Source organism: Neophocaena asiaeorientalis, unplaced genomic scaffold (genome assembly GCF_003031525.2).
Source record: "Neophocaena asiaeorientalis asiaeorientalis breed wild unplaced genomic scaffold, Neophocaena_asiaeorientalis_V1.1 scaffold302, whole genome shotgun sequence".
NCBI classification, from domain to species: domain Eukaryota; kingdom Metazoa; phylum Chordata; class Mammalia; order Artiodactyla; family Phocoenidae; genus Neophocaena; species Neophocaena asiaeorientalis.
The window spans coordinates 2,600,224-2,626,974 of NW_020174038.1; the positions used below are offsets into that span (position 1 = coordinate 2,600,224).

The following is a 26,751-nucleotide window of genomic DNA, read 5'->3' on the forward strand; positions in this document are numbered from 1 at the left end:
AAAAAAACTCCTGTGTCTCACGGGCTGTGATTGGGTCGAATGTCCTTCCAGGAATCACACCCCGAATCCTGGGAAACTCCAGGCCTAACTTTGAAGCAAACAGACTCGAGAGGAGGGGCTTGTTTGCTGAGGACGGTGGAGGGATTGTTCTAGAAGGACAGAAGGATGCTACGTAGCAGAAACAATGGATTTTTTTTTTTTAATAGGAGGAGGTTAGCTTTCCTCTGAATTTCTGCCCCTTGAAAAAGCACAGATATCTCCCCCAAAGCATCACCACTCTCCCCTGCCCCTGTCCCTGTTTTATCATGTCTTCCTCTGCTTCCAAAGGAGAAACAGTTGTTCTGTGATGGAATTTGTCCAGTCTGAAGGAAATTGTTTATTTGTCTCTGCAGTTGGATGAGTTTATAGATGTAAATTATCGTAAACTATTAGAACTGCTCCACTATCCTGGAGAATAGCTGACATCACTGGCTTTCAACTGCAAAAAAAACCTGGAGGGTTTAGCCGGCGGGAGCGGGGGGGTGTTTCAGATAGAACCCAGCAACCTAATACATTATAACAGTTTATGGCATTAATTGAAACTAATTGAAATTCATCTGCTATTACCTCTGTACTTTCCATGAAAATGAAAAGTAGGATGAAAGTAAAGTACAAAAAAACACACCGCCTTGATGGCCCAAAATGGATCAATTATTTTCATCTTTAGCTAAATACAGTTTACTGCCTTATTAAAAGCATGTTTGTAAGAAAAGTATAACATTAAAATTCCAGTGCATGAATCACCTAACAAAGCCTTTGTTATGCTATATCTAATATAGTCTTCCCTTTTTATTTGACAGAGCAAAATGAGACGTGTCATAGAAATCTTAGGCTTTGACTTCTAGAAAGTAAAAAGAGTATTTTCTGGTCTATTCATGAACATAATATGTTTTTTAAGTATGTGTTTATTTCACAATTTATTAATATTCTAGGGTATCTATTTAAAATTCTTTCATTATCTGGTTATTCCCTAAAGTTAATAATACAGATACAATGCCGATTAGAGGGGTTTTTAAGGAACATGTTATATATCCATCTGCAAATATAGTGCAGTGGTGTGAGCACTGGTTCTGAAATCAGACCTGGCAGGTCTGAGTTCTGATGAACCATCTACTGCTGTGTGACCTGGAGCTTGTTACTTAACCTCTCTGTCCTCAGTTTTCTGGAGAGCATAATAAAACTTTTCTCATGGGCCTGTTCTGATCTTTCATAATCTCTGTTTCTTTTGAAGTGGAAAGGAACCATAATTCTTCATTAAAATATAATGGAATATGTAAATATACATACAATAATAAAATAACTTAAAATACATAAATTATAAAATGTAGTATATAATTCTTATTTTCTCTGGTCTTAAAAATGCAATAACTATAAAGAAAATTTCTTATTAACATCTATGTGCATAAATCTTGAATTTACTTCTTATCCTCTTGAGATGTGAGTTCCTGGCCAGAATGCCAGATCAGAAAATCCTTCCCTTTTCTCCTTTCCAAGTGATGGTTTCCTTCCTGGAGAATCCTTCATCTTTACATCTTGTGTGGGCTTGCCTTATTTTGGTGGTCACACAATCAGAGTTGCTGGTGTATTCATTTACACCTTCAACAAGAGTGTATCAGAAAGCAAAAGCATCACCTTTATGTTCATGCCAACATTTCAGACGGCTGGTCTTAGTGCTTTTGCAGCCTGAGGTTGAGAAGTGACAGCTCACCCAGGTGGTGATAGGAGTCATCACGCCCCCTCTTCCTCCCCAGCTGGGTCCCTCATTCCTTTGGAAGCTCCCTTGCACATTCCGTCCCAAAGGTCATTGCAGGCGAGCGTGAGAGAGAGACCGGGTGCTCCTTCCTGCCAACTTCAATTCCAGGGGCTTTCACAAGGTCGTCTTTTCACCACTGTGCCCTCCTTGTACTATGCCTCCCGATTCTGCTCTGTACTCTCAGTAATGCATAATTTATCCCCTAGAAGGAGCAACAAAGATCGGCCTCCCATGAAAACTGGTATAGTTATATTCCGTTGCCCCCTATTGAAAATCCACCCAGACTCTTCGAATCATTAGTTATCATTTGCCAGTTCAAAGTAGGGCCGCCCACCACTTCCCCTCTGTCACCCATCAGGTCAAGTGCAAAGACTGGTTGTTTCTTATCTGTTAAGTAAACTGAGCTGCTGCGAAGAAGACAGTGACCAGATCTCTTAGCATAAAACTGATATCCAGGGGGAAATCCTCAGCTTTTCCACTCTGTTTCTTCCACATATGCATAGAAACTTCCAAAGAACATATGCGAAATCCCAACAAGATAAAGGAAGCCCCTGCAATGTGTCACCTCCCTCAAAATATTTGCAAAGACTCCGTGAGTTACAGAGCACCTAAGTGGTGGAAATGCATGAGCTGAATGAATCTTTAATGAACTGGGGTTGTCTGACCTCTTAAGCCCGCTGTAGATGACAGATGCCGTGGGTTCCACATACCCTGGGGCTGCCCCCCTCTCCTCCACCAGCCGTCAGGATGTTCTGCGCCAGCAGGACCGCAGCCACCCGCCTGGTCCACTTGGACTGGGACACACTGTCAGGCCCAGCGTCACCCTTACAAAGCCCTTTGCAGTGTTGTTATTCACGGCTCAGTTCCCCCACCCCTCCCCCACCTCACAACCACTTTGCTCACCTGCTTTTAAACTCTTGCTTGCTTCTAACTCAGCCAGCGATGGAAGAAAATCTATTTCTCTGAGGCGTTCTGGGTTCTTCTCTCTCTCTGCCCCCTCCCTGTCTTTCTCTGTTTCCTTCCCTCTCCATCTTCCCTCTTTGATTTGGCCCCAGATTCACCCAGCTGTCTACAGCCTGATAGTTACACAAGGGCTAACCTCCCTGTAAAACATCCTTGGTCCCTCGGTTTAAACTGCACCCACATGGCAGGAGTATTATTTTATACTGTCGTGTTGGAGGCACGCACGGTTTTCGTTACCTTTAGGATCGTGTAGGATTTCGTGGGCTAGAAGGGAAACCTAATAGCCAGATCTAACATGTTTCTGTGTTACAAATCTCAGGTATACAACCCATCCTGTGGCTGGACTGGTATGTAGTGCCAACTTAACAGTGAACACCAGGTCGAAATACGTAGTAGGAAAACCTGGCCAGAGTGAGGGTGTTCTGCAGTAAATATCGACAGGCCACAAAAGGAAAGCCCAGTTAGTTTCGGATCAGCAAAAGCTGATAAAACTCAAACACTCATCCGTGCATCTGGTCGGGAAACGTTTTGTCACACCCATTGCAGGCCAGGCTCTGTGTGAGGCCCCAGGGTGGGCAGGGTGAGCCTGAAGTCCTCTTCTCCCCCAGGTAAGCCAGGGTGTGTAGACTGCCGATGCAAGGAAGGCAAGGCAGAAACGGCCTCGGGCCTGCAGGGACCTCACCTGCCTGGGGCTGGACCTTCTGCTGGGGCCCAGGTACAACCACAAGCATAGCCCAGTCCAGGGGGCTTCAGAGGCCCTAGTTCCACCCCATCCATGCTAGTAAAATTACTCTGATAAGTATAAGTAATCATATTTTTATACCTAGATTGATTTGTCCTGAAACGCATACATTAATAATCAAAATCTTTGTCTGCTAGCTTTTGTCCTGGGGACTCCCCAAAATATGACTTTGCTTATCCTATGAATTATCTTCATGCTTATATTTTTACTGTTAGCTTATGAAAAAATTACTTATGGGCATTTGCATGAAGCCAATGTTACTGGTAACAGTTCTAAATGTTATTGTTCCTGGTAATAATAATAATGGATTGTGTATTTTTTTTTAAGAATTTAGATAGGGGGCCAGGCCCAGAAAGAGAGCTGTTACCAGACATAACTTTTTATTTTCTTTTGGCCACGCTGCGCAGCTTGCTGGATCCCCAACCAGGGCTCGAACTCAGGTCCCTAGCAGTGAGAGCTTGGAGTCCTAACCACTGGACCACCAGGGAGTTCCTGGGATTGTGTATTAAAGTGCCTGGCTTTAGGCCAGGTATATAAGAGTCACGAGATAAACAGGAATTGAATCTAAAACTTCTTTACAAAGAAAAAGTGGGAAATGATGTAGAAAGAACTCACAATTGCACAAAGATAATGGAAAGAATAATCCCCCCCAGAGTGGAAACATGTAAAAGGCAAGGGATCAAACTAGCAAAGAGTAACAGGCTGACTTCGTAACATTGGGTCTTGTTATGTATGTGGAGGAATGTGATTTGACCTGTGACATGTTCTTATTTAGGTAGTAAAAAAATTATAATGAGATTTATTCTGTTTTGTGGGTAATGAGACAATGTAAGTAAATAATCATATAAAACACGTTTAGATGAAAAATTTTAGATGACATCACATAGGCATGATTTACTATGTGCCCAATACGACTGTGATTTTGGACCGTTGTTCAGCAAATATGTACACACACACATCCCCGCTGTGGGCAGAGTTTGCTTCACCCCCTTGGGCGGGTGCGGGTGTGGCCGCATGACTTGCTTTAGTCAATGCAACATCAGTGGATGTCTTGCAAGGAGAGGCTTAGAAAGTGTCTGAGCAGTTGTGCTTGCCTGCCTGTGCTCCTGCACAGCTCCTGAAAGAGAATATGCCTCAGGTCACTGTTGGTCCAGAGAGGATGAGAGAGACGTGGTGCAGATCTGACCCCAACCACAGCTTGGAGCCACATCAGCCAACATCAGCCAGCCCACAGACGTGTAGGCCAACCTGCAACAGGCTTATTGTTGTTTGGCATTGAGTTTGGGGGTAGTTTGCCATGCAGCATTATCGTGACAATAGCTGACAGTTACAATAACTGAAGTCTCATATTTGGGGGAGGCGTTTCAAATTAAACTAAAAGATAGACAAAACTATTTAGAAGTTAGCATATCTATAAATAAACGTCTAATTTAAATAGTAGAGGTTTTATGAAATGTATGGAAGTCCTCATCCTCTCCAGCTGCCTACAATCTGTGGGCAACCCCTGGCTAAATAACCCTGCATTGCTGGGGCTTCCATGAGCCTGTAATGAAAAAGTCCATCTCACAGAATAGTTACTAAAAGCCAACATGAAGGAGAGACTGGAAAAATATTCAACTCTGAGTTGCATGGGGCCTAAGCACTTAAATCTGTTTCACTGAAAATGAATATTGTTTTTGCATGCATATTTTAAAGGGGCAGAAGACCTCAAACCTATGACAGTTTGAGGTTCAAGTTTTCGCTCTCCTGGCAGGCTAGTTCTTTGTTGTGTCAGACCGCCAGGATTCATGTTGCACAGCAGGTGGGAGCCTCAATAATTTAAGCAAAATGTTGGCTCTTTCAGCCAAGGAAAAGGCAGCTCACCCAGGAATGCTGCACTAGCGCGTCTGAATAGGGCGGCAATCAGAGCCCCCAAATCAGAGCATCCTAGGGAAGCCGGGAAGGAAGGACCCTGCCCCTGGCTGCCTTGCCCCCTTGGCATTCCACATTTGAGCAACAGGAAGTAGGGGAGGACTTTGCAGAAGCTCTTAACCTTAGGGAAGCCATCTGAAAGCTATTCTAGTTCCTTTCCTTCTGAACGAGTAAGACAAGCCATTATACGTCCTCTCAATTTTGGATAGAAATAGATTTTTGCATAATTTATTCCACCAAATTGAGTAAGTACACTTGCCATTTATTTTGTCTCATAAAATTCCTCTTCAGATCATTTTATAAACAGGAGGAAAAAGAGAGGTAGATTCACAAATCTATCATTCTGTGGTAAAATTGTTACAGCTTGCCCAAAATGTGAGCCTACAGCAGTTTCTGTCTTTGTGAAGAGGTAATAATGCCAATTCAGTGTCAAAAACAGCATATAAATGGCATATAATACATCTCACTCATGTAATAGGATCATTTGTCTTAAAACTTATATCATTAGTAAAAGAGCATATGTAATTACTTCTATAATATTTTTAAGAAATATAAATAAATCGTATAGACAGTTACCATCAAAATGCTCTTACACAGGGGAAGTCTCTCAAAGTTATTTTGTGATTTTATTTTTCCTCACCAAAAGAATACCTGTCAATCTCTTTCGCTAGGTCTTGACACATTAAATCCTAAAAATCAGAATTTGAATATAAAATTATCTGTTGCAAGCAGAATGTTCTAGTCTTTAGTTCTCAAAGAAGGAAAAATGTCCTTGAAATCAACATGATTCAACAACTAAGTATTAATATATCCATACCATCACGGACATGACAATTATTTTCACCATTGTCCTTTTCATCACTCAGGAAGAACTTGCATTTATTGCAAACTTCAGCCATTTTTCCCCTTAATAAGTGTAGCAAATAGGGAGCAAAAACAAGGCAAAAGGTTTTATTCTCACCAGTTTCATTTAGCATAATTTCAACTTTCAAATTATAGGAACATAAATGAATGTCCTACTTCTGTGTTAAAAGTACTTCACTACTTTGTGGGACGTTGTGTGCCCATTCTTTACTAAATTTTCTTGGTCGCTCTTGCTAGGTAACACTGCTGACCTCCCACAGCTGAAAAAAGATGAGAGGGTTGGAGGGAGCAATTCGGCATTGTTAGCATTTGACTAATAAGGTTGTTGGGTTTTTTTTTTTAAACTATGTATGTAAGCATTTGTCCCCTTCTGTAGGAAATGTCATCGTCTATGGGAACACAATTGACACATACACCACGGTGGAGACGCTCTTGAACTTGGGTGTGAGGGGCTCCTACATCCACCTGGTGCAGCACCCACCCACCTCCATCATCACCTGCATCAACAACTACGCAGTGGAGGGCGCAGTGGAGGATGCGCTCCGAGCCGCGGGGGTGACCGTCTACCGGGATGCGGTCCTGGCTCAGTGGAACGATGGCTTGAACCCAGACCCCATCCACAGCGCCAGCTTCACCACACCCACCAAGCCCTTCCAGCTCCCTTGCTCCGTAAGTAGGTCCCCAGAACCTCACACACCACCTTTGGGGCACTTGGGGTCTGAAAAGTGGTAGGTGGTGAATTTATAGTCACAGGGTTCTTTTTCCCCTAAACGTTCAGATTTTCTATTGCTGAGAAATGAGCCACCCAAACTGAGTGGCCTAAAACAACAACAGCCATTCCATATTCTCTCTCGTGGTCCTGGGGCTGGACCGGGCTCCCCCAGCAGTTCTCCCTGGAGGTCTCTCCTGGGGCTGACGTCAGACTGGGGTTGGGGCTGGAATCGTCTAGAAGGTGTGTTCACCCACTTGTCCGTCTGCTGGTGTCAGATCAGCTTCAAGTGAGATTTTGACCTGAACACTTACAAGAGGCCCCTTCGTGGGACTGAACTTCCCCTCTGCATGGTGGCTGGGTTCCGAAAGCAATGGGACAGAGACAGAGAGAGAGAGACGCAGAGAGAAAGAGAGAGAGAGAAACGGCATATCTCCTTTCGTGACGTAGCCTCAGAAGTCAAGCTGCACCCTTCCACCGCATTCTGTGCCCTAGAAGCAGGTCACTAAGGCAGCCCACACTCAAGGGGAAGGGAACTGGACCCCGCCTGTTCCTGGGCAGAGTGTCAGGGGGGCGGCTTTGAAGAGGGCCCGCCCCACTGAGCGCTCCCCATGTCCCGGGTACCATGCTGCACACTGGCGGTGTATTCTGTCCCCTCCTCACAACAGCTCTTTCAAGGGAAGCATCCCCACCTTACAGACGAGAACACGTGGCTCCACGTCGGCTGAGATCCCAACCCAGGCCAGCAGGGCCTCAAAGTCCATGCTGTGTCGACCTCCTAAGATTCTGGAAACAGCAATAGGGGATCTTCCCCCATGATGTATGGAGAGAGTACTTTGCTTTGGGGCTTGTCACAGCTCAGCTCACACCCTGTTCAGGAGATGAGCAGAAGCCAGGAGGGAGGAAGAGGGGAAAGGGGCCAGTTGATGTGATGGAGAAGCAGGAGATCCCTCAGAGAGAGGGGGCCGCGGTCCGAGTGAGTGCTGGAGCTATGGGGGTCAAGGGCTGTGTTGGCGGTTGGGATAAAGGATGCCAGCAGCATCTAGTGGGCAAGCCGGCTGGGGACCCCCGTGGGGGCTCATAGCAGTCCCTCACCTGGCAGTAGGGGTGGGTCAGCCTAAGTCAGGGCTTCTCACCCAAGGGCCCCTATGGGCCACCTTCATCCCCCCAGAGTCTGGACTGGAGCTCAAGGCAGACCACCTGCACAGAGGGTGTTTCCCTGCCACCTGTCATTTCATTCTGATAACCCAGGGGGATTTCACATTCTGCTCTCAGTACCTTCATTTACTCCTTCACTCCACAAACATTTATTGGACACCTACTAGGTCTCAGGCTTAGTCCTAAGTGTGAGGGATATAGCAGTGAAAAAGACAGAAAAAGTTCATTTTATTTTAACATAAAAGTGACACCATCTACACATGTATGTCACAATACCTGTATAAGATAGGGAAAATCAACATCTTTTCACCAAAAGTTTCCTCCCAAAATGATGATCGTGGAAGATGTATGCCCAGGTTATCCTGGGCAACTCTGGGGGTGAACATATACCCTGCTTAGGGCGCATGGGTGCACGAAAACCTCCCCCAATATCCAACTGAATACAGACTCTGTAGCAGTCCCTGCTGGCCTTCACTCTCCTGTCCAGGTCAGAATTGGAATCATGGCAAGGACATCTTGCAGATACTCTCAACTGCCTTGATCCAACACACCTTCCTGCCCAAACTTCACCCTAAATGGATGAGTCGGACATTGGCCTGCTGTCCTCAGGTCCTGTCTCCGGCTTCCCCTGCTCTGCTCTGCACCATGACGAGGGGCCTCTACAGAGGACCCTCCCAGTCCGTTTCCCCTGACTCTCATCTGTGTTTGGCCAACAGTAGGTTGGCCAACCTGGCAGGAGATTAGAAACTGGAAGAAGGGAACAATCAGGGTATTTATCCCTCCTGCTCGTCAGCTTTGGGTGGCATCTCTGCCAGGGAATTAGGAGACTTTTGATGGGCACGAGTATATTCACGGTCTTCACTGTGGCCATGTGGTCATGGTGTCGTGGGCTGAATTACGTGCCCCCAGAGAGATACGGTCCTAAGAACCAGTACCTGTGGATGTGACCTTATTTGGAAATAGGATCTTTGCAGTTGTAGTCAAGTACAGAGAAGGTCATCCTGGTTTGGGGTGGGTTCTAACTCTAATGATTGGTGCCCTTACATGGAGAGAGAGACTTGATGACAGAGAGGAGGCCCATGAGGAAGAAGGCCCCATGCTGACGGAGGCAGAGATGGAGTGATGGCAGCCACAGGTCCTGGAGCAGCAGGGATGGCCAGCGCCCACCAGCAGCTAAGGAGAGATGAGGACCTCTCTGAAGTTCTCCGTCTAGCTAGACATTTGTCAATTTTATTGATTTTTTTCCCCCCAGAGAAATGGCTTTTGAGTTTGTTAATTATCTCCGTCGTCTGTCAGTTTTCTCTCTCATTGATTTCCACTCTTAACAATTATGTTCTTTTTTCTGCTTGCTTTGGATCTACTTTGGCTTTCTTTTTCTAGTTCCTTAAGGCAGAGCCTTAGGTCATTATTTGTAGAAGCATTTAAAGCCAATGTTCCTACTTCATATTTTCATCCACTAGGTACTATTCAGTTGGCATTACAGGAGCACGTGAGTTGTGTTTGAGAGGTCTGAGAGGTCTGTAACTCAGAACACGTGCTCCCACGGACAGTGTTGGATTTGCCGATCCGGCGTTCACTCTGTTCCACAAACCCCTATGTCCCAAATGTAACCGTAGCGTCAATGCCTACACCAAAACCATATAAAATAATATGATAGAGGTACTGATAGTCTTTAAAACGCAGTAAAACAAGGGCTAGTATATGTATGTGCCCCGTAATAAAAGAGTCGTTTTCAGTAGGAGAAAAACTGGGTAGGTAGAAGAACTTTGCGGGGATGCTGAAGGGAGCTGCTGAGCATTAACGGTCCTGTTTTTCATGCATAATTTCAATTCAAATCAAACATCTTTCCTATTTTTCTGTGAGTGGGAAGTCTGTTTCTATAGAGATGGGAAAGGAGTAGAGGAGGAAAAAAAAAGAGGAGTAGAGAGACAGAAAGTTTCAGAGTCAGGGACTCAGAGAAATATATTTTCCTGTGGTCACTGAGCAAGGTTATAAAACAGAAAAAATTTTAAAGAGGTTTGAAGGAAAGAAGCTGCCTGGATGGGAGTAATTGGGATAGGATTAGACATCTGAGTGAACAGAGACAGGGAAAAGGGCAAAGGCCCTGCCGGTTCCATGAGGGAGAAGAAAGGACGTCATAGGGATGGTGGATCTGAGTCCAGTGCTGTCCAATAGAACTGTCTGCGATGGTGGAAATGGTCCATGTCTGTGCAGTCTAACATGGCGGCCACCGCCACCTGTAGCTTTGGGGCATTTGAAATAGGCCACCACAACTGAGGGTCTGGATTTTAAATTTTGTTTAATTGTAATTAATTTAGATTTAAAAGTATATAGTCACCCATGACTAGTGGCTACTGCAGGCTCATTTGTGGCTCATTCCTCATTGGCGCGCCATTCCTAGGTGTAGGGAGGGGCATGGAAGGGGGTTACCTCTGGCTCAGGACAGCTGATTTCTGTACATAATGGGGCAAGTGAGGTGGGTAGAGCTGGCGTGTGAAGGAAGCAGGGAGTGTGGTATCCACCAGTATGATGAGGACCCAGGTCATATGTCCATTTCTTACCATGCTTTTAATAAGGTGGCAAACTGTGTTTAGGTAAAGATAAAAATGATTCACCTTAGCTACTTCAGTGACAACTGAAGACTTAAAAACAGCTAACCTGGACTGCTTTAATGACTTAACATCAATACGGAAGATGATCTCCAGATAAGTACGAGAACGCATTAAAATTTGGGCAGAGAATGGAGGGGCCTGCAGGTACCTTGTAAATCTTCAGTGAGTCGGCATCTGCCGTCCCAGGGCAGGAAGCAACAAGGCAGGAGCCCAGACCTGGGGGGTACCAAGGCGGACGGGGCTTGCATCCTCTCTGGGGCGTCCTGCAGGGAGAGACAGGCTTTCTGGGTTTAAAGGGGCAGGAATGGGGCAGCCTGAAGACTCAAAACTGGACGCAGTGACCCCAGGAAGCAACCTGGAGAGACCTAAGTGTCAGACGCAGGAGAGGAAAATGGTAGGAGGCTGAGAAGGAGCGATTCGAAATGTCCGAGAATGAGAGGAAAGTGGTGTTTATGAATGTAAACCTCCTTACGGGGAAGCACGTGCTCTTGTGGGAGATATTCCACCACGTGGCACCCTCGCCCCTGGATGTCTAGATTGAGCAATTAAAAAAAAAAAAAAAAAGTAACATTGAATGATCTTCATTTCTTCTGTGTACCAAAGATACACACACCATTATGACATACTGTTTGTAGATTTAGGTTTTCTTGTGTGCCCCAAGTAATAAAATAGACTCTTCACCCTGTTGGGAAGGCACAGTGAAGAGTGACACCTAGAAATAATGCGATTGTTCACTTCGTAGATGTTCTTCAGCTTCGGTGAGAAGAACGTGGATTACGACACATTCAGAGCCTTCAACGACGCGTGCCTCGTCTACGACGGCCGCCTTGTGATAGACACCAACTTCCACACCAACGACATAGCCATCAGAGCTGCCGGCTCCCTCACCAAGTTCTCCAACAGGTATTACTCGAATGAGTGGACTCACAGCAACTTCAATTCCAAGGAAATTGGCTTCCAGCTGGCAGCCGTGATGCTCAACCTCTTTGACCCGACCCTCGAGCCTGTGACTGAGCCGCCGGCTGACCTTGACCGCCTCATCCCCATGTACAGGGGAGCCAAGATCAAAGGTATGTAGTGGGCCACCTTCATCCCTGTGATGGAGCCACTGGTTGGATCTGGACCAGCCAGCCCTCCGTTTCCTGTAGCTTTGGTGAGGAGGCACCTGTGTCCCTCAGTGGGTTTGCACAGAGACACGGGAGGGCTCTCTTTTATGTTTAACTATTTATTATGGACTTGATTTTATCACATCAGAACTGATGTGCTAAAAATTTTCACATCAGAATGTGATGCTCACTTTTCATATAAGGAAACTGAGACTAGGGAATGATGAGTAACTTGCCCAGAGGTCCCTCACAACTGGTGTATGGTTCGATGCCCTGACATCTTACCAAACTTTCATTCTCAATATAAGTTGAGAGGTAAGGAGAACTTCCAAGCCTCCCAGGCTTTGGTCTGCTGTCTGGATGGATAAGCTAGACCATTAGCAGCTGTAAAACGGTCCAGTTTTATCCCCTCAGCTTTATTGACCCCTAAGGAGGTCATCATGTGAGTGACACAGAACTTTCTTATATTTGGGAGGTGGGAGTTACCCTTGAAAACAGTATCTTTGAATGTTGTGGATCTTCTACCAGAAAAATGCACGTGTTTACAAAACTGTATGTTTACTTCCAGAAGGTTGATGGACCAACCCCCATAGTCATCCATGGACCCCTAGGGGGTCTGTGAGCCCTAATCCAGTAAACAAAACATCAGGCTAAAGAGACAAAAGCCCTGTATTGCAGTCCTTGTGTTTATCTGCCCAACTAAATGGCCTCCGAGAGGTCGTGATCTCCTTCTCACTCTGGATGAGACCTTAAGAAAGGTGGTGGATGTGGGAAAGGAAGACAAGGCATGGGTGTCAGAGGCTGATCAGAGCTAGACCAGGCTCGGGCTTCTAGGGCAAGCTAGAAATAGTAACAGTTTCATAATATGAGTTTTCTAAAGCATTGAACAAGAACTTTGTTGATTTTCCTTATAACATTTACTTAGTACTTTGGTTACATAGTGGAGGAGGATGGAGAATGGGAACACCACGGCAACATTTGTAGACCAAAGTCTTGGCTGGCTTTAGCAGGCAGAGATGAGAATGCCACAAGTTATGGGAAATCAGGATGCACGGGATCAGCTTGGCGCATCTTGGAACATTGGTGGCTATATTATGGGTTATAACGGCACATTCATTTTGATTTTATTAAATAAAATAAACCGCAGGGTGTTCCTTGCTAATAGAGGTACTTGAGTGGGAAAGTTTGAGTAGCATACACCATGGCAGGCATCTCTGGTTGTCCTGTGGTACAGATGTAAGCCCTGTTACCCAGTTGTTACCCGACTGAATTAAAATGTGGAAAACTTGCCATTTCCACCAGGAGGCATCCTCCCTGGGTCGTACCATTATCTGCATATCGCCAAGCCTGCCATCCCAACCCCATTGGAGGTACAAATGGCCCAGTCTGATTTTGTAAGTATTATTCCTGAATTTCATTTTACTTTCAAATATAACACTTTGTTTATGGGGGTAGGGGTGAAATTCTTAATTCAGTCTTTAGTGTAATGTATTGGTTCATGCATCAGAAAGCCATGTGGCAGTTTGGCCCCCAAAACGGCCCCCACTGACTCCCACCCCTTGGTATTCATGTCCTTGTATGGTCCCCTCCCACACTGACTAGGGCTGACCTGTGTGGCCAGCAGAATATTGTGGAAATGACAGTGTGTGACTTCCAAGGCCAGGTCCTGAAAGGCAATACAGCTTCCAACTTGCACCCTCCTGGGTCACTGCTGCCATATTGTAAGGTCACCCAGGTGGCCCTTCGGGAGGTTCACGTGGAGAGGGATTGAGGATTTCTGCGCCAGCCAGTCGTGTGATGGAGCCACCGTGGAAATGGTCCTCCAGCCCTAGTCCAGCCTTCCGATGATGCAGCCCTGGCCAACATCTTGACTAAAACGTACAGGAGACCATGAGCCAGAATCCCCCAGATAAGCTATTCCCAATTTCTGACTCCCAAAGACTGAGGTTATAAAAATGTATTGTCATTTTAAGCCATTTATGTTTTAGAGAAGTTTTAGGTTCACATCAAAAGTGAGCTGAAAGTACAGAGATTTCCCATATACCCCCTGCCCCCATTCATGCACAGCCTCCCCCATTGTCAACATCCCCACCAGGGTGGTACATTTTTTACAATTGATGAACCTCCGTTGATGGATCAGTATCACCTAAAGCCCACAGTTTACATTACGGTCCACTCTTGGTGTTGTACATTCTATGGGTTTGGACGAATGTGTAATGACATGTACCCACCATTACGGTATCATTCAGAGCAGCGTCACTGCCCTAAAAATCCCTCTGCTCCACCTCTTCATCCCTCCCTCCTTCCCCTGCAACTCCTGGTAACCACTGATCTTTTTACTGTCTCCATACTTTTGCCTTTTCCAGAATGTCATAGAGTTGGAATCACACAGCATGTGGCCTTTTCAGATTGGTTCCTTCACTTAATAATTTGCATTTCAGTTCCCTCCATGTCTTTTCATGGCGTGATAACCCATTTCTTTTTAGCCCTGAATAGTATTCCACTGTCTGGATGGACCACAGTTTATCCATCCACCTCCTGAAGGACATTAAGCCACTAAGTTTTGAGGTAGCCTGTGATGAATCCATAGATAATTAAAATAACCACCTCTGTGGCAATAGGAAATTGCTTAGGGTCTGGGATGTCTGTCCAGGCCCCCCGGTTCTCCTGCCCTCCCTGGATGACACAGGAAGGGCCAGCGAGGTGAAGCTGAAGCTGTGTGTGCTTGGGGGTTGGGAGGGGCGTTCCCTGTGTTCAAGGTAACTGGAAAGGACACAACATGGTTGGTCAGTTGGTGAGCTTCTCAGGTAAGATTATCGGACAGTTGGTCCCAACTGGTGTTTGTTGTCAACTGGGGTTTCCTTTCTGGTGCTTCACGTTTGCTTTTTCGTCAGTGAGGAAGACCCTGGATGTTGCCTGCTTCCACTCCCATTTTCTCATCCTGAATTTTCTTGAGGGTTAATGATCTGACTAAGTTAAAATAAGCACATCTCCCAGATTTCCTTGAGAATGAGGTCAGCCATGTGGCAGGTCCCGGCCAATGAGATGTAGTAGAAGCTGCTGGAAAATTCCGTAAGGGGGAGCAGACTCCGGATGTCGCAGGCTCCTGGCCCCTCACCCTCTCTCTTCGGGAAGTCAGAATCCCAGCTCTTCCGTCGACTTCCCATGGACTTTGGACGAGTTACCAACTCCTCTGCATTTCTGGGGTTATTAGGGATCCCGTATAAAGTAACACTGCCTTCAAGGAATAAAACAGGTGACCCGTCAGTGGTAGATGTTGTTAATTATAGTTCCAGAAAAATAATGAAACCTGGTTCTTCCAAGGAAAGGATGGATGCTGTGTGTTTAAAACTTATTTCCCTTGGGCCTTTCCCAGATTCTTTCAGGTGTGTCCTGTATCCACAGTCTGATGCAAAATGTTCTTACAAGTAAAGAAAGGACCGTAGCGAATGGTGCTCCAGTCTGTACTGCTGTGTAACAAAACTTAGGGACATGAAGCAGCCATTGGATTCCGCTCACAGATTCTGTGGGTTAGGAATTCGGACAGTACACCGTGGGAATGGGTTCAAAAGCTAGGAAATACTGGACTTGGTTTCACACTGAACCAGATTCTTCAAGGACAGTGTGTGATTTCTGACATGCAGTGTCATTTATTTATCAACCACTGGTTCTCTCTCGGAATAAAGTCAGAGGAGGAGCGAAAGGGAGTTTTAGATAATGAGGGTTTTCATAAGAATGGAACTTGACTAGCTTCTTTGGCTGGTGCTGTGACAGTATTTGAGCAGGAACCCTGACTGTAATTAACCATTTTGCCAGGTGGGCCTCCTTTTTAATTAGTACAGAAGATCTAAACAGATTTTTTCCCCCATTTTATTCACCAAGAAAAAAAATGTAGGATGGTTCCAGGGCAATCTTTTGGATTTGGAATTAATTTGATTAAGTAAATTTGTTGCCAGAATGGTCAGGCAGTCCCCTAAATATGGCCACAGTGGATGGGAGAATGGAGCCCACGGGGCAGTATTTCACTAGAGAAACTAAATTACTGTTCTCACAGCAAATGTAGTACAGATGAATCTCATCAGACTCTTGTAGCACTCATGCATCGGGATATGTAAGTAAGGAGATGCTTTAGTAATTCATGAGGTAACCCGACAAAAGGAAGACAGGGGACCCCAAGTCGTCTACATAATGAACTGATCCGCAGATTCCAGTCCACATGCTTTGTTGGCTTATACTCCACGGAATAAACAAATTTGTCACAACAAACTCTGCCTGGGTACCATTAAATTTAAAATTGTGTATTCATCGTGGGAGCTGGGAACCTGGTTTCTTGCATGCCGAGTCTGATTACCCCTGGGTCTTTCGTTTGGCATGAATTCCAGAGCCATATTCCAATCTTTGTCAAAATCATAAAGGAGCTCAAAAGGATAATTATATTCAGGAAAAAAGGAAGAGACAAAAAAAACAACACATCAGAACCCGTTACTCTGTCAAAATTTTAAACTCAACGCCCAGATCTCCTAACAATTTATTCATATACTTAAAGGAAGAAACTAGCCACATCCCACAGAATTGGAAAGTGTATGAAATCATCATCGTCGTTAGCCCAGAATCCCTCACCGGGTGGCAGGGCTGGAAGCTGCCTTAAGTCCTTGTTTAGTGGAGTGATTTTCTGGAAGGATAAGCAGAAAGGGTCCTGGACTTCACTGGATTTTCCCATCTGTCAGCAACAGTGACTAGGAATGACCTCAGAAATTTAGATAAGTCTGCCCAGCCCCACAGGGGTAACTTGTGTCTGAGAAACCCATCTGTAGGCGACTTGCCTTTCATGTCAATGCAAACTATTTTGATGCCGCATGCCTAGGACGGCCCCCTGGTTATGTGATCACAGTGCCAGATCTCATTAACGATGGTCACGGTCACTTCCAGAGTCAAGATGTGCTGTCTTTGCACCACTGGGCATTTCTTTCCTCCGTGTGCCTTTAAATTCAACCTTTAAATTAAAAAGAAAGGCCAACTCCCCTCCACCAAATAAACAGACCCACGATGACACATCACTGGAAACGATGCTGACGACACAGCCCTTGTAGAACAGGGTGACCTCAGAGGGCGTGTGATGCTGAGACACCAGCCATGGAGTCACTGTGGCCCTCGAGTTGAGGTGCTCAGAATCCACTGAATCAGCCCGCAAATACAAGTGCTTGTGAGCAGAGGGTGGGATATTCAGTGAAACTCTTTGCCAAGTCAAAAATATTGTCAGCCACGTGGGTGGATCCCGAAATGTACCCCTCTGATGCCTGAGTTCCCTTCCTTAATCACTCAGCATAAAGAAATTTCAAAGAGGAAGAGGAGAGTCCACGACCTTGTGGGATCTGCTGTCCACTGAGGCCAGGGAAACCTGGTGCTAAAAGTATGCCAGAGCTGTGGCCAGTGCCCCCTCTCCCGGACCCCCAGCCGCCCTACCAGCAAGGCCAGGGAGCAGCCCCTCCCCCAGACACTCATTCAACTTCACCAAGGCACCCCTGACTGCGAAGAGGCCTCCCCAGGGTCAACTTTACTTGGTGGCTCATCATAGCAAACGCTATTTCTGAATTAAATACACACAGAGCTATGAAAGTGATGAACGCGCCCGTTGCGAGCATCTCTAAGAATAAATACAAGACTTTAAAAACCATTTGAGTTTGGCACCAGCAGCTTTAGTCTTAGCCCCTTCCATTAACATTTTGTTAAAATGTTGACACAAAAACAAATAAATGATACCGCTTATTTTTATGAAAATAGAATGATTCTCTACAAATTATAAAACATTATAAATTTTTATACTATACTTCTATAGTATAAAATGTACTGGGAACATAATTTCCTGTTATGAAATAACTCACCAATAATTTCTATTGGATGCATCGCATCCAGATGTGTGCATATACCATTGTTGCGTTAGATAATACTTTACTCGGTGTTTTTTTAAACACTTTGCTATAGAGGTAGATTTCCTCTCTGTATCCACCCATCTCTATGATGCTGGACCTCGTGCACCTCCCTGGGGCGCTGTCCCCCACCCCCATCCTAAGCTGTGTTTGTTCTGTCCCCCAATCTCGTGCATATCCTTGGGGCTGGCCCAGGACTTACCTGGCATCCCTCCTGTATTTCTCACCTTGTGCCTTTATAGTTGGCTGGTTCCTCCTCAGGGCTTAGTCATGTGATACACAAACACCCACCAGTTGCTTCAATTTACTTAAAAATCCAGTTAATCCGTGTGTCCTTGTTTAGATAAAGTCCCCAGGGGATGTCCGGGACTCGGTAAATGTTTGGGATCAGTGCAGTTCAACTTGCCCTGGATTTCTAAATGCCACATTCAAGTTCAGAACAAAAGCTTAAATCTATATGCACTCAGGAGAGATTTACTGAGTGCTACTGTGTACTGAGTTCAGAGTCCAGAGGCAAAGTCTGTGGGTTCAGCCACCACCAGCCAAACCCAGGTTTGTCCACGGAGGTTCTGTTTGTTGCTGGAGCCTGTGGGAAGCGTGTCTCTGGCTGGTCAGTCAGTGGCCATCGGGGGCTGAAATAGAAAAAGTGGTCATGACTGGGGTAGAGGGGCATCTTTCCTTGTCATCTGGGTTCACATGGTGGTTTAGCCAGTTTCTAGGGGACATAAAGCCATGAATCTACACCTTTCACAATTTACAAACTAACAAGTAGCCCACAGAACGGTATATATATTTTCCATGAACTTGAACCTTCTTCCCAGGAACAGACCCTACCAAACAGGTGAACCTCTGCAAACCCAGCTGTCAGGGATTCACCTTTTTCCTTCTTTCCTTTGTTCGAGTAGAACTTTAAAAACTGAAATTCCTTTTGCGCACCTTTGACTAGGAGGTTTTTCTCAAAATGGTGCTGTGAAAAAATTAAAGTTAACAGTCTTATGACACCGCGCAGGAGAGAATAGACCCAGTTCCACCTACTGGCTGTGCCAGGTATTGAATTACGGAGAATTGACCGTAACCTAGCAACTAATTTAGAACCGTGGAGCGATATAATCACAGTGTCAAATACCCTGAGGAACTTTCAGTCATCACATTCAAACACGTGGTTTCTGACACGCACTTATCTTCAGTCGAGTTTGGTCAATATCTACTACTGTGATTTGCAACAGGCGATAAGCTCTAATCCGTCCATTATATTTGAAAAATAAATTGCTATGATAAAGTTCCCAAAGTCCAGAAATGTTTCTAACGTTGTTTTTCTGATGCACTCCACCGCCAGGGTTCAGAAATAGTAACAGGTAACGTGAAGAACGGGACTTACTTCCGAATCCACACCAACAAGTACAAGATGGTGGAAACCATCACGTGCCTTTCCAAAGTGCCTTTCCCTGCCTCCAACTACATCCGCCTGTTCGGCCAGCACGAGCAAGTCCTCAACAACCTGTGCGCTCGATACAAGGACGGGCTGGTCCCAGACCTCTACAGGTGAGCTGGGCGTTGCCCTTTCCCGGGGGTTATGGGGTGGGGGGAATGCAGACACACGCCATGGATGTCTTGTGAATGAGGGAGGGGTTTTGTGATGCGCCAGGAAGTACACGGGAACCCCTGGAAGAAGCTAGAGCTTCTCAACAGTGAAGTGTATCAGACCCACCAGCACTGGAGAGGCCCACGGAGAAGAGCACAGGCTCTTGGTGTGTCCACAAGTGGCTGCACGGCCACGTGCAGGCCTGGGTCCCAGACGCATCCGCGCACGGCCTCCACGCCACAGATGATATTCAAGTCTCTCTTGAGACACAGGCTGCTAAGAGCAGTGGTCAGAAACGTAAGAGGTCGATTTGGGGGCAGGATGGAGGTACCTGGTCCTGGGGGGAGTTCCAGCACCACGGACAGGCTGTCTGTGACCCCAGCCGCCTCCTCACAGCACGTGCTCAAGCAGAGGGGGCGACCGTTTGCCTAAGACGTTGGGAAGGAATTCTGCTCCAGCAAGTTGGCTGGACTGGGGGCTCTAGATCCCCAAACGGAGCAAGTCAGCACTCCGTTTGGGGCCCTGTTTGCGAGCCTGCTCATGGCAATGCGTGTAGCTGGAGTTTGTGTGTTTTCCCTGCTGTATGGTATTCCGTGTGTGAGATAACTGTGTCACAGCTCATCCGTCCATTTTCCTGTCGATTGATGTTCATATCGTTCCAGTTTGGTGCCATTGGCATCGTGGGCACACCTGTGCAGGAATGTCTCTCGGGTGTACTAGGTGACGCCCAAATGTTTCCCACGGTAGTGGTGTCTGTTACCCTCCCTCCAGCCAGCCGTGAGAGCCCTCCGCAGCCCTGGCAGTCCTCGGCACTGTTCAGCTTGAACGTTTGGCCACCCTGGTGGTGTGGAAAGGTGTCTACCCGGGGTTTCAGTGCTCCCTTTCCTGATTTCTTTTTTGTGTGTGTGGTACGCGGGCCTCTCACTGTTGTGGCCTCTCCCGCTGCGGAGCACAGGCTCCGGACGTGCAGGCTCAGCGGCCATGGCTCACGGGCCCAGCCGCTCCGCGGCATGTGGGTTCCTCCCGGACCGGGGCACGAACCTGTGTCCCCTGCATCGGCAGGCGGACTCTCAACCACTGCGCCACCAGGGAAGCCCCCCTTTCCTGATTTCTAATGCAGTTTAGTGCCTTTTCATTTGTTTGTGGGCCATTCATGGTAGTTTCTGGGGAAAGGCCTGTTTATGACATTTGTCCCTTTTTGGGGAGTGGTGGTCGTCTTCTCTTACTAACTCACAGGAATTCTTCGTATATTCTGTATACAAACTTGGTTGTTTTACATTTCCTTCATATGTCTTCTTCCATTCTGAGGCTTGTCTTTTCACTTTCTTTATAGTGTCAATTAACAGATATTCTTCATTTAAAAATCATCTGTCTTTTTCCCGACATCTTGGATATTTTTGTCCCCTTGCTCTTCTAATAGTTTTACAGTAACCTTGTGACGCTCCATGAAAAGCCCCACTGGATTTGATAGGAAATGCATTAAACCTTAGATCAATTACATAAAGTTGACATCTTTGATATTAATTTTAGTATCATAACATACTAGTTAACCCTTGAACTATAGTGTCAATATAGTCAAAAGTCGAAAATCTGAGTATAACTCACCTTCTGCCCTCTGTGTCTGTGGTTCCACATCCTCGGATTCAACTAAGGGCCGATCAACCAAGCATGGATCGTGTAGTACTATAGTATTTACTATTGAAAAAAATTTGTGTGTAAGTGGACCCACGCAGTTCAAACCACAATTGTTCAAGGGTCAACTGTGTAGATCTTGATTTATGTGGGTCTGTTTAATATCTTTCAGTAAAGATTTATCATTTTCTCCATCAATGGCTTGCTTAATTTTTGTTTGATATGATCCAAAGTTCATTATATTTTTATTGCTGTTGTAAATATCATTTTCTTACTGATTGCTTCTATATAGTGTATAGAAATGTGCTTTTTTATGGTTTTGGATTCTGCAACTTTGCTAAACTCCCTCATTCATTCAGATAATTTACCTGTAGATTCTTTTAGATTTTCCACACAAAAAAATTATATCATCTGCAAATAATGCCAGTTTTGTTTGTTTCTTCTTTTTAAATCTTTGTAACTTTTATTTCTTTTTCCTGTCTTACTTCACTGGCTAAGATTTGTGGTAAAATTTGGGATAGAAGTAGTGAGGGATGACACCCTGGCCTCATTCTTAATTTTAAAGGGAATTCATTCAATATTAAGTGTGTGACGTTTGCCATACATATTTTTGTAGACACCCTTTATCAGGATAAGGAAGTTTCTTTTTATTACTGGCTTGCTAAGCATTTTTATCATGCATGGATTTTTATTTTTTCCCAGAAAGAGTACTTAACTTTTTTTTTTTTTTTTGCGGTACGCGGGCCTCTCACTGTTGTGGCCTCTCCCGTTGCGGAGCACAGGCTCCGGACGCGCAGGCTCAGCAACCATGGCTCACGGGCCCAGCTGCTCTGCGGCATGTGGGATCTTCCCGGACCGGGGCACGAACCCGTGTCCCCTGCATCGGCAGGCGGACTCCCAACCACTGCGCCACCAGGGAAGCCCAAGAAAGAGTACTTAACTTTTGAAACCTTTTATGTGTGAGGATATCTTCCTATATGTTTCCCATTATAAACTACATTTTGATAAAGTATCAAGTTCCTTAATCATAGGCTTCCCCTCCTCAGATCTTTGTAGACATGACTCCAACATTTATTTAAAATAAAGAAAAATACAGGTATTTAGAAAGTGAATTCATTTGTTCCTCAGCTTGTGGGTAGGATTTTATTGTGGCTCTCAATTGTACGCAGAATATTTGAGTTGAGGGGAATCAGTTGTTCGTCAAAGAACATTTTTATGGGAGCTATGTATTAAGAGTCTTCTCTGAAAAGAAAATATTTTCACATTTGACCAAATTCAGTTTGTTTTTCCTGAGAAGAGATGCTGAAAGAGACAGACTTTGTGAGCTCGAGACCACTGGTCTGGGCACAGCTGTTAACTGAGGACAGTAATAAGTTTAAAAGTGAATTTGATTTGCTAGGAGTGAATATTTGGGATGGCAAAATGGGACAACACTGGCTATTAGGACGTGCCAACTGACATCTGTAAGAAAGGGGACAGGGGGATGGTGGCTGATCATGTTCTAGTGTGGTACCCAGGGCGCTGCCAGGCCCCGCCCATCCCTCCCGGATGCCTGTCAGTGCACGAGCAGCTGCGGCCACGTTCTTTTCAAGTGCCACGAAACGCTGCCAGGGCCCGTGCTGACTCTTGGCCCAGCACTGCTCGCCCTGTCTGTTGTCAGACCAACTGGCAAGGCTCTTTCCAAGCAGGCAGGGTGAATGGTTTAGCTGATTTTGGCCGAGATATGATTACCGATTGTTTCCCTGACCTCGGCAGCACCAGTAACATCTCTTGTTCAAATCTGGGTGCGTTTCCATCTGTTGCGTCTGGGGGTACCTTCCTCCAGGCTGGGAGGGCTGACCGTTAACCAGCCGCTCTGTCTTCTGCAAGACAGACATGACCTCAAGGTCAAGTTCCTCTCTGGGTTCAAAGAAACCCTCTGGATCCTTTCTCTCCACTTCCCTCGATCTATTCTCACCCCATCAAGGGCCAGGACAGAGGAGGTGCTGGTGGCCCCAGTGGGAATTGTGGCAGCCACTCAGGCAGACGCTGTAGCGGCCAAGGCCTCACCAGCCGTGTCTCTGGCTGCCTGCGGACAGGCTCACTTGGAGCCATTTGGGGACACGTGGTGGCTGCCGAGCAGTCAGCCGCTGTGATACCCAGGCCGACAGCTGTCACAGGACAGCAGTGCCGCTGAGGGTCTGGAGCCAGGCTGGCTTGGATTCTACCTCTGTTTCATCCTTTGTTTTCCCCTTGGCGCTCCAGTGCAAACCACTGGTGATGGAGAGAATAAATTCACCACTGGTGACTGTGTGTGTGCGTGCATGTGAGTGTGTGCCTGTGAATGTGCGTGACTTTGTGTGTGAGTGTGTCTGTTAGTGTGTGTGAAAGAGAGAGAAGTAAATTGATGGGTTGACGGATTTATCACTTCGGAAAAAGAATGGAGTCCCTGTAATTTATCTGTTCCTTTCTGAACCAACCAGCATTTGAAAGTCACATAACAAATGTGTTACAAAATGGACTTTTCTGCAATCTTCCCCTCAGAGCACCTGTGCCCTGCGGTGTCCCACGTACGCGTGCACACGCCTGTCACAGCCCCTGCAGCTCTCGCCCACCCCCTCTGACGATGTCTAGAAGGGGCCGCTCCTTCCCTCCACCTGCTGGGCTGCTTCACCCTCAGACACTGGGGCAGAAGCAGCTTCCACGGGGGTGCCAGGAAGTCGGAGATGGGAACCGTGCGTGGAGAGGAAGGGGAGGTGGAGGCGGGGCCCTGCGAAGTCCCCATCACGGGGCTCTAACGAGGCCTGTCCCCTGTCCTCCCTGCTTCCTTACCTATGCCTCATCTTCATGTACGCCGCTTAGCGGTGACCCTGCAAAGAAAAGCTCCTGCCTACCGACTTCCCCCACACCATGGCCTTTATTAACAGTCTGTAGCATCCTTTATCCTCACGGCGTGAATAGGTCTTGCCCTGGCTTCTTTGTGTGAGCCCATCAGATACTCATAAACCTTGATTAAATCACCTCTTCTCACATCTTAACGTGCTCAGCTCTCAAAGGCTGCCCTCGCCCGGCCCTCTCCTCCTGCGAGCGCTGCGTCCCCCTCCATGCTTCCCAAATGCTCGGATGCCTATTTTTAATGGCTAAGTGCTGCTGTGCACAGTGTTCTAAATGGGATTTGAGCAGGCCCTTTAAAAGGCTGCCGTTACCTTTTTGAACCACGTAGCCCAAGGAGTGACTCCCTCAGGAAAGCTGCCGTGCGCTATCTCTGTCTTCAGAGAAGCCAAGTAGGACGCTGCCAGCCTGCGCAGCCTCCTAATTCCCTTATTAGACTCAATTGGAATCATTTAATCATGACTTAACGTGTTTTTCAGTTCCCCTGTGGTCAGTGACCTTGTGCTATGCCCGGTAGGGTATCACACACTAAATACTAGGTGCCCATTTTTCCAGACTTATCAAAATTTTATTGAACCATGGCTGCCCAGTCCAACTTGTCAATTTTTTGGTGCATACCTAAAATTTGTTGGCTAATAGTTCTCCCAAGATGCAACTTTCCCTGTTGACTGCTTACCGAGTCACCCACCTGCCTTTCTGGAGACCCTTTAGATCAGTGTTCCTGTCCATCATTCATTTCAGATAATGCTAATTCCATTTCATAGCCTTATAAAGAATCCTTTTTCAAGTGATTTGCTAAAATCAAAATCCATCCTCTTGGGACTTCCCTGGTGGTCCAGTGGTTAAGACTCCGTGCTCCCAATGCAGGGGGCCCAGTTTCGATCCTTGTTCGGGGAACTAGATCCTGCATGCCACAGCTAAAGATCCCACATGCCACAATGAAGATCCCTCGTGCCACGACTAAGACCTGGCACAGCCAAATAAATAAGTAAATAAATAGATAAATATTTTAAAAAATCCATCCTCTTCATTTTGCTTCCCCGTTATTTAACTCTATTTCTCCACCCTTGTGCATGTTCACACACTTTCACCTGGGGCTCCTCACTGGTCATTCCCTGGCCTCGTTGATCCAAGAGGCATCTCCTTGCCCACTGGTTTTCTCATACGATCACGTTGCATGTGAGGCTTAACCCATGTCTTGGAACATCCCTCATTACTGAGACGGTCAACCTTAGGTCTCAAAGTATAGACCAGTGAAGGGGCCAAATTCCATTTAACACAACCTATGTCCATTTTTATTTGTAATATTGCTCTGACTAAAAGACTAGGATTCTTTTTTTCTAGTCTATGTCATCTCCTTCCTTCCCACAGTGCCATTGTATGGCATTAACCTTTCCTGGGATGAAGGGCAAGATTGTTTTAAGCGGTCCTGTAGTCATGGCCAGAACGTGTCCCTTCAGACATTCATCCCAAGATGATAACATGCAGGAAAAACAAACGCAGGCGGGCACACGGTCAGGGCTGAATGTTAAGGTAATGACCCTGGAGCAGTGCTTGGAGTCTGGAGCTTTGCTTTTTCATCTCTTATCCGATGTGTTCCAATAATTTGCCTCATTCGTCATAAAATTATAGTTTGGCATGTTATCTCAACATTTATCAGAAAGGCCTGGATTGAGATTTTTTTTATCTCAATTTGAGGTATCTGGAAGGTACATTTTCTTATTTCAACTGCCTCATTCTCATTCGTGTTAGTGAGAATCTTTGCCTTGAGGACAGTGCCCATAAGTGAGTGAAAGAAAAGTGCGTATCCCATCTCACAGCCAAGATTCATTTCAATGTTAAAGGCCTTTATTAATGAGAATGTGTAAAGACTCATCAAGCACATGCAGTGCCCATTCCCATCAGTCTAAAGTGAAGGATGGGGGCTTCCCTGGTGGCGCAGTGGTTAAGAATCCACCTGCCAATGCAGGGGACACGGGTTCAAGCCCTGGTCCGGGAAGATCCCACATGTCGCAGAGCAACTAAGCCCGTGAGCCACAACTACTGAGCCTGCACTCTAGAGCCTGCGAGCCGCAATTACTGAGCCCGCGTGCCACAACTATTGAAGCCCACATGGCTAGAGCCCGTGCTTTGCAACAAGAGAAGCCACCGCAATGAGAAGCCTGCGCACCACAGTGAACGGTAGCCTCTGCTCGCCGCAACTAGAGAAAGCCTGCACAGCAACAAAGACCCAATGCAGCCAGATATAAATAAGTAAATAAATTACTTTTAAAAAATAAATAAAGTGAAGGATGAGGGACAGGAATTCACGTTTCTTCACCTGCCTGGTTCCATGTGAATGCCCCTGTCCTTATGTCACCACCTCTGAGCAGGCATCACCATCTCCTGAAACGGAGGAGCTTGACAGTCTCCCTACTATAAAAGAAAATGATTGCTTTCAGTATCTGAAGGGAAACAGAGATATTTAAATCACATCTTAGTACCTGGGGGACATACCTGCAGCGCAGGGATCCAGCATCCTAGACACCGTGCTGCAGTGTGACCTGTACGCGGGACAGTTCACGTGATGTGGGACACATAACTCACATATGCGTCTGTTGGACCACATCTACATTATTATGAAAAATTTCAAACTTTTCACCTAGCTGTATAAAAATAAACACTTCATGGCGAAACCACCACTGCCATCTGTAAGCTCTAGATAGCCCCCCATCTCCACAGCTGCCGAACCAGCCACGTTTCTGTCACGCTTGCCCGTACACTCGTGGTATATATCCTAAGGTAATTTGGTGTGAAAACCCAACAGTGCGTAAGAGTGAATCCTTACTTCTCCATCCTAGAGTGGAAAGGACGCTAGACTGAGATGGGTTCAATTTCTGCAC

General features: G+C 46.1%; 1 protein-coding gene across 1 annotated transcript in view; it reads left to right on the forward strand.

Moving 5' to 3' along the window:
• CFAP61 (cilia and flagella associated protein 61) overlaps positions 1-26,751 on the forward strand; it is a 251,956-nt gene that overhangs the window by 186,859 nt on the left and 38,346 nt on the right. Inside the window, exons 22-25 of the mRNA XM_024753694.1 lie at positions 6,649-6,941; positions 11,494-11,821; positions 13,160-13,251; positions 19,121-19,326. Coding sequence (XP_024609462.1) covers positions 6,649-6,941; positions 11,494-11,821; positions 13,160-13,251; positions 19,121-19,326 — 919 coding nt within the window. The remainder of the gene's footprint in view (positions 1-6,648; positions 6,942-11,493; positions 11,822-13,159; positions 13,252-19,120; positions 19,327-26,751) is intronic.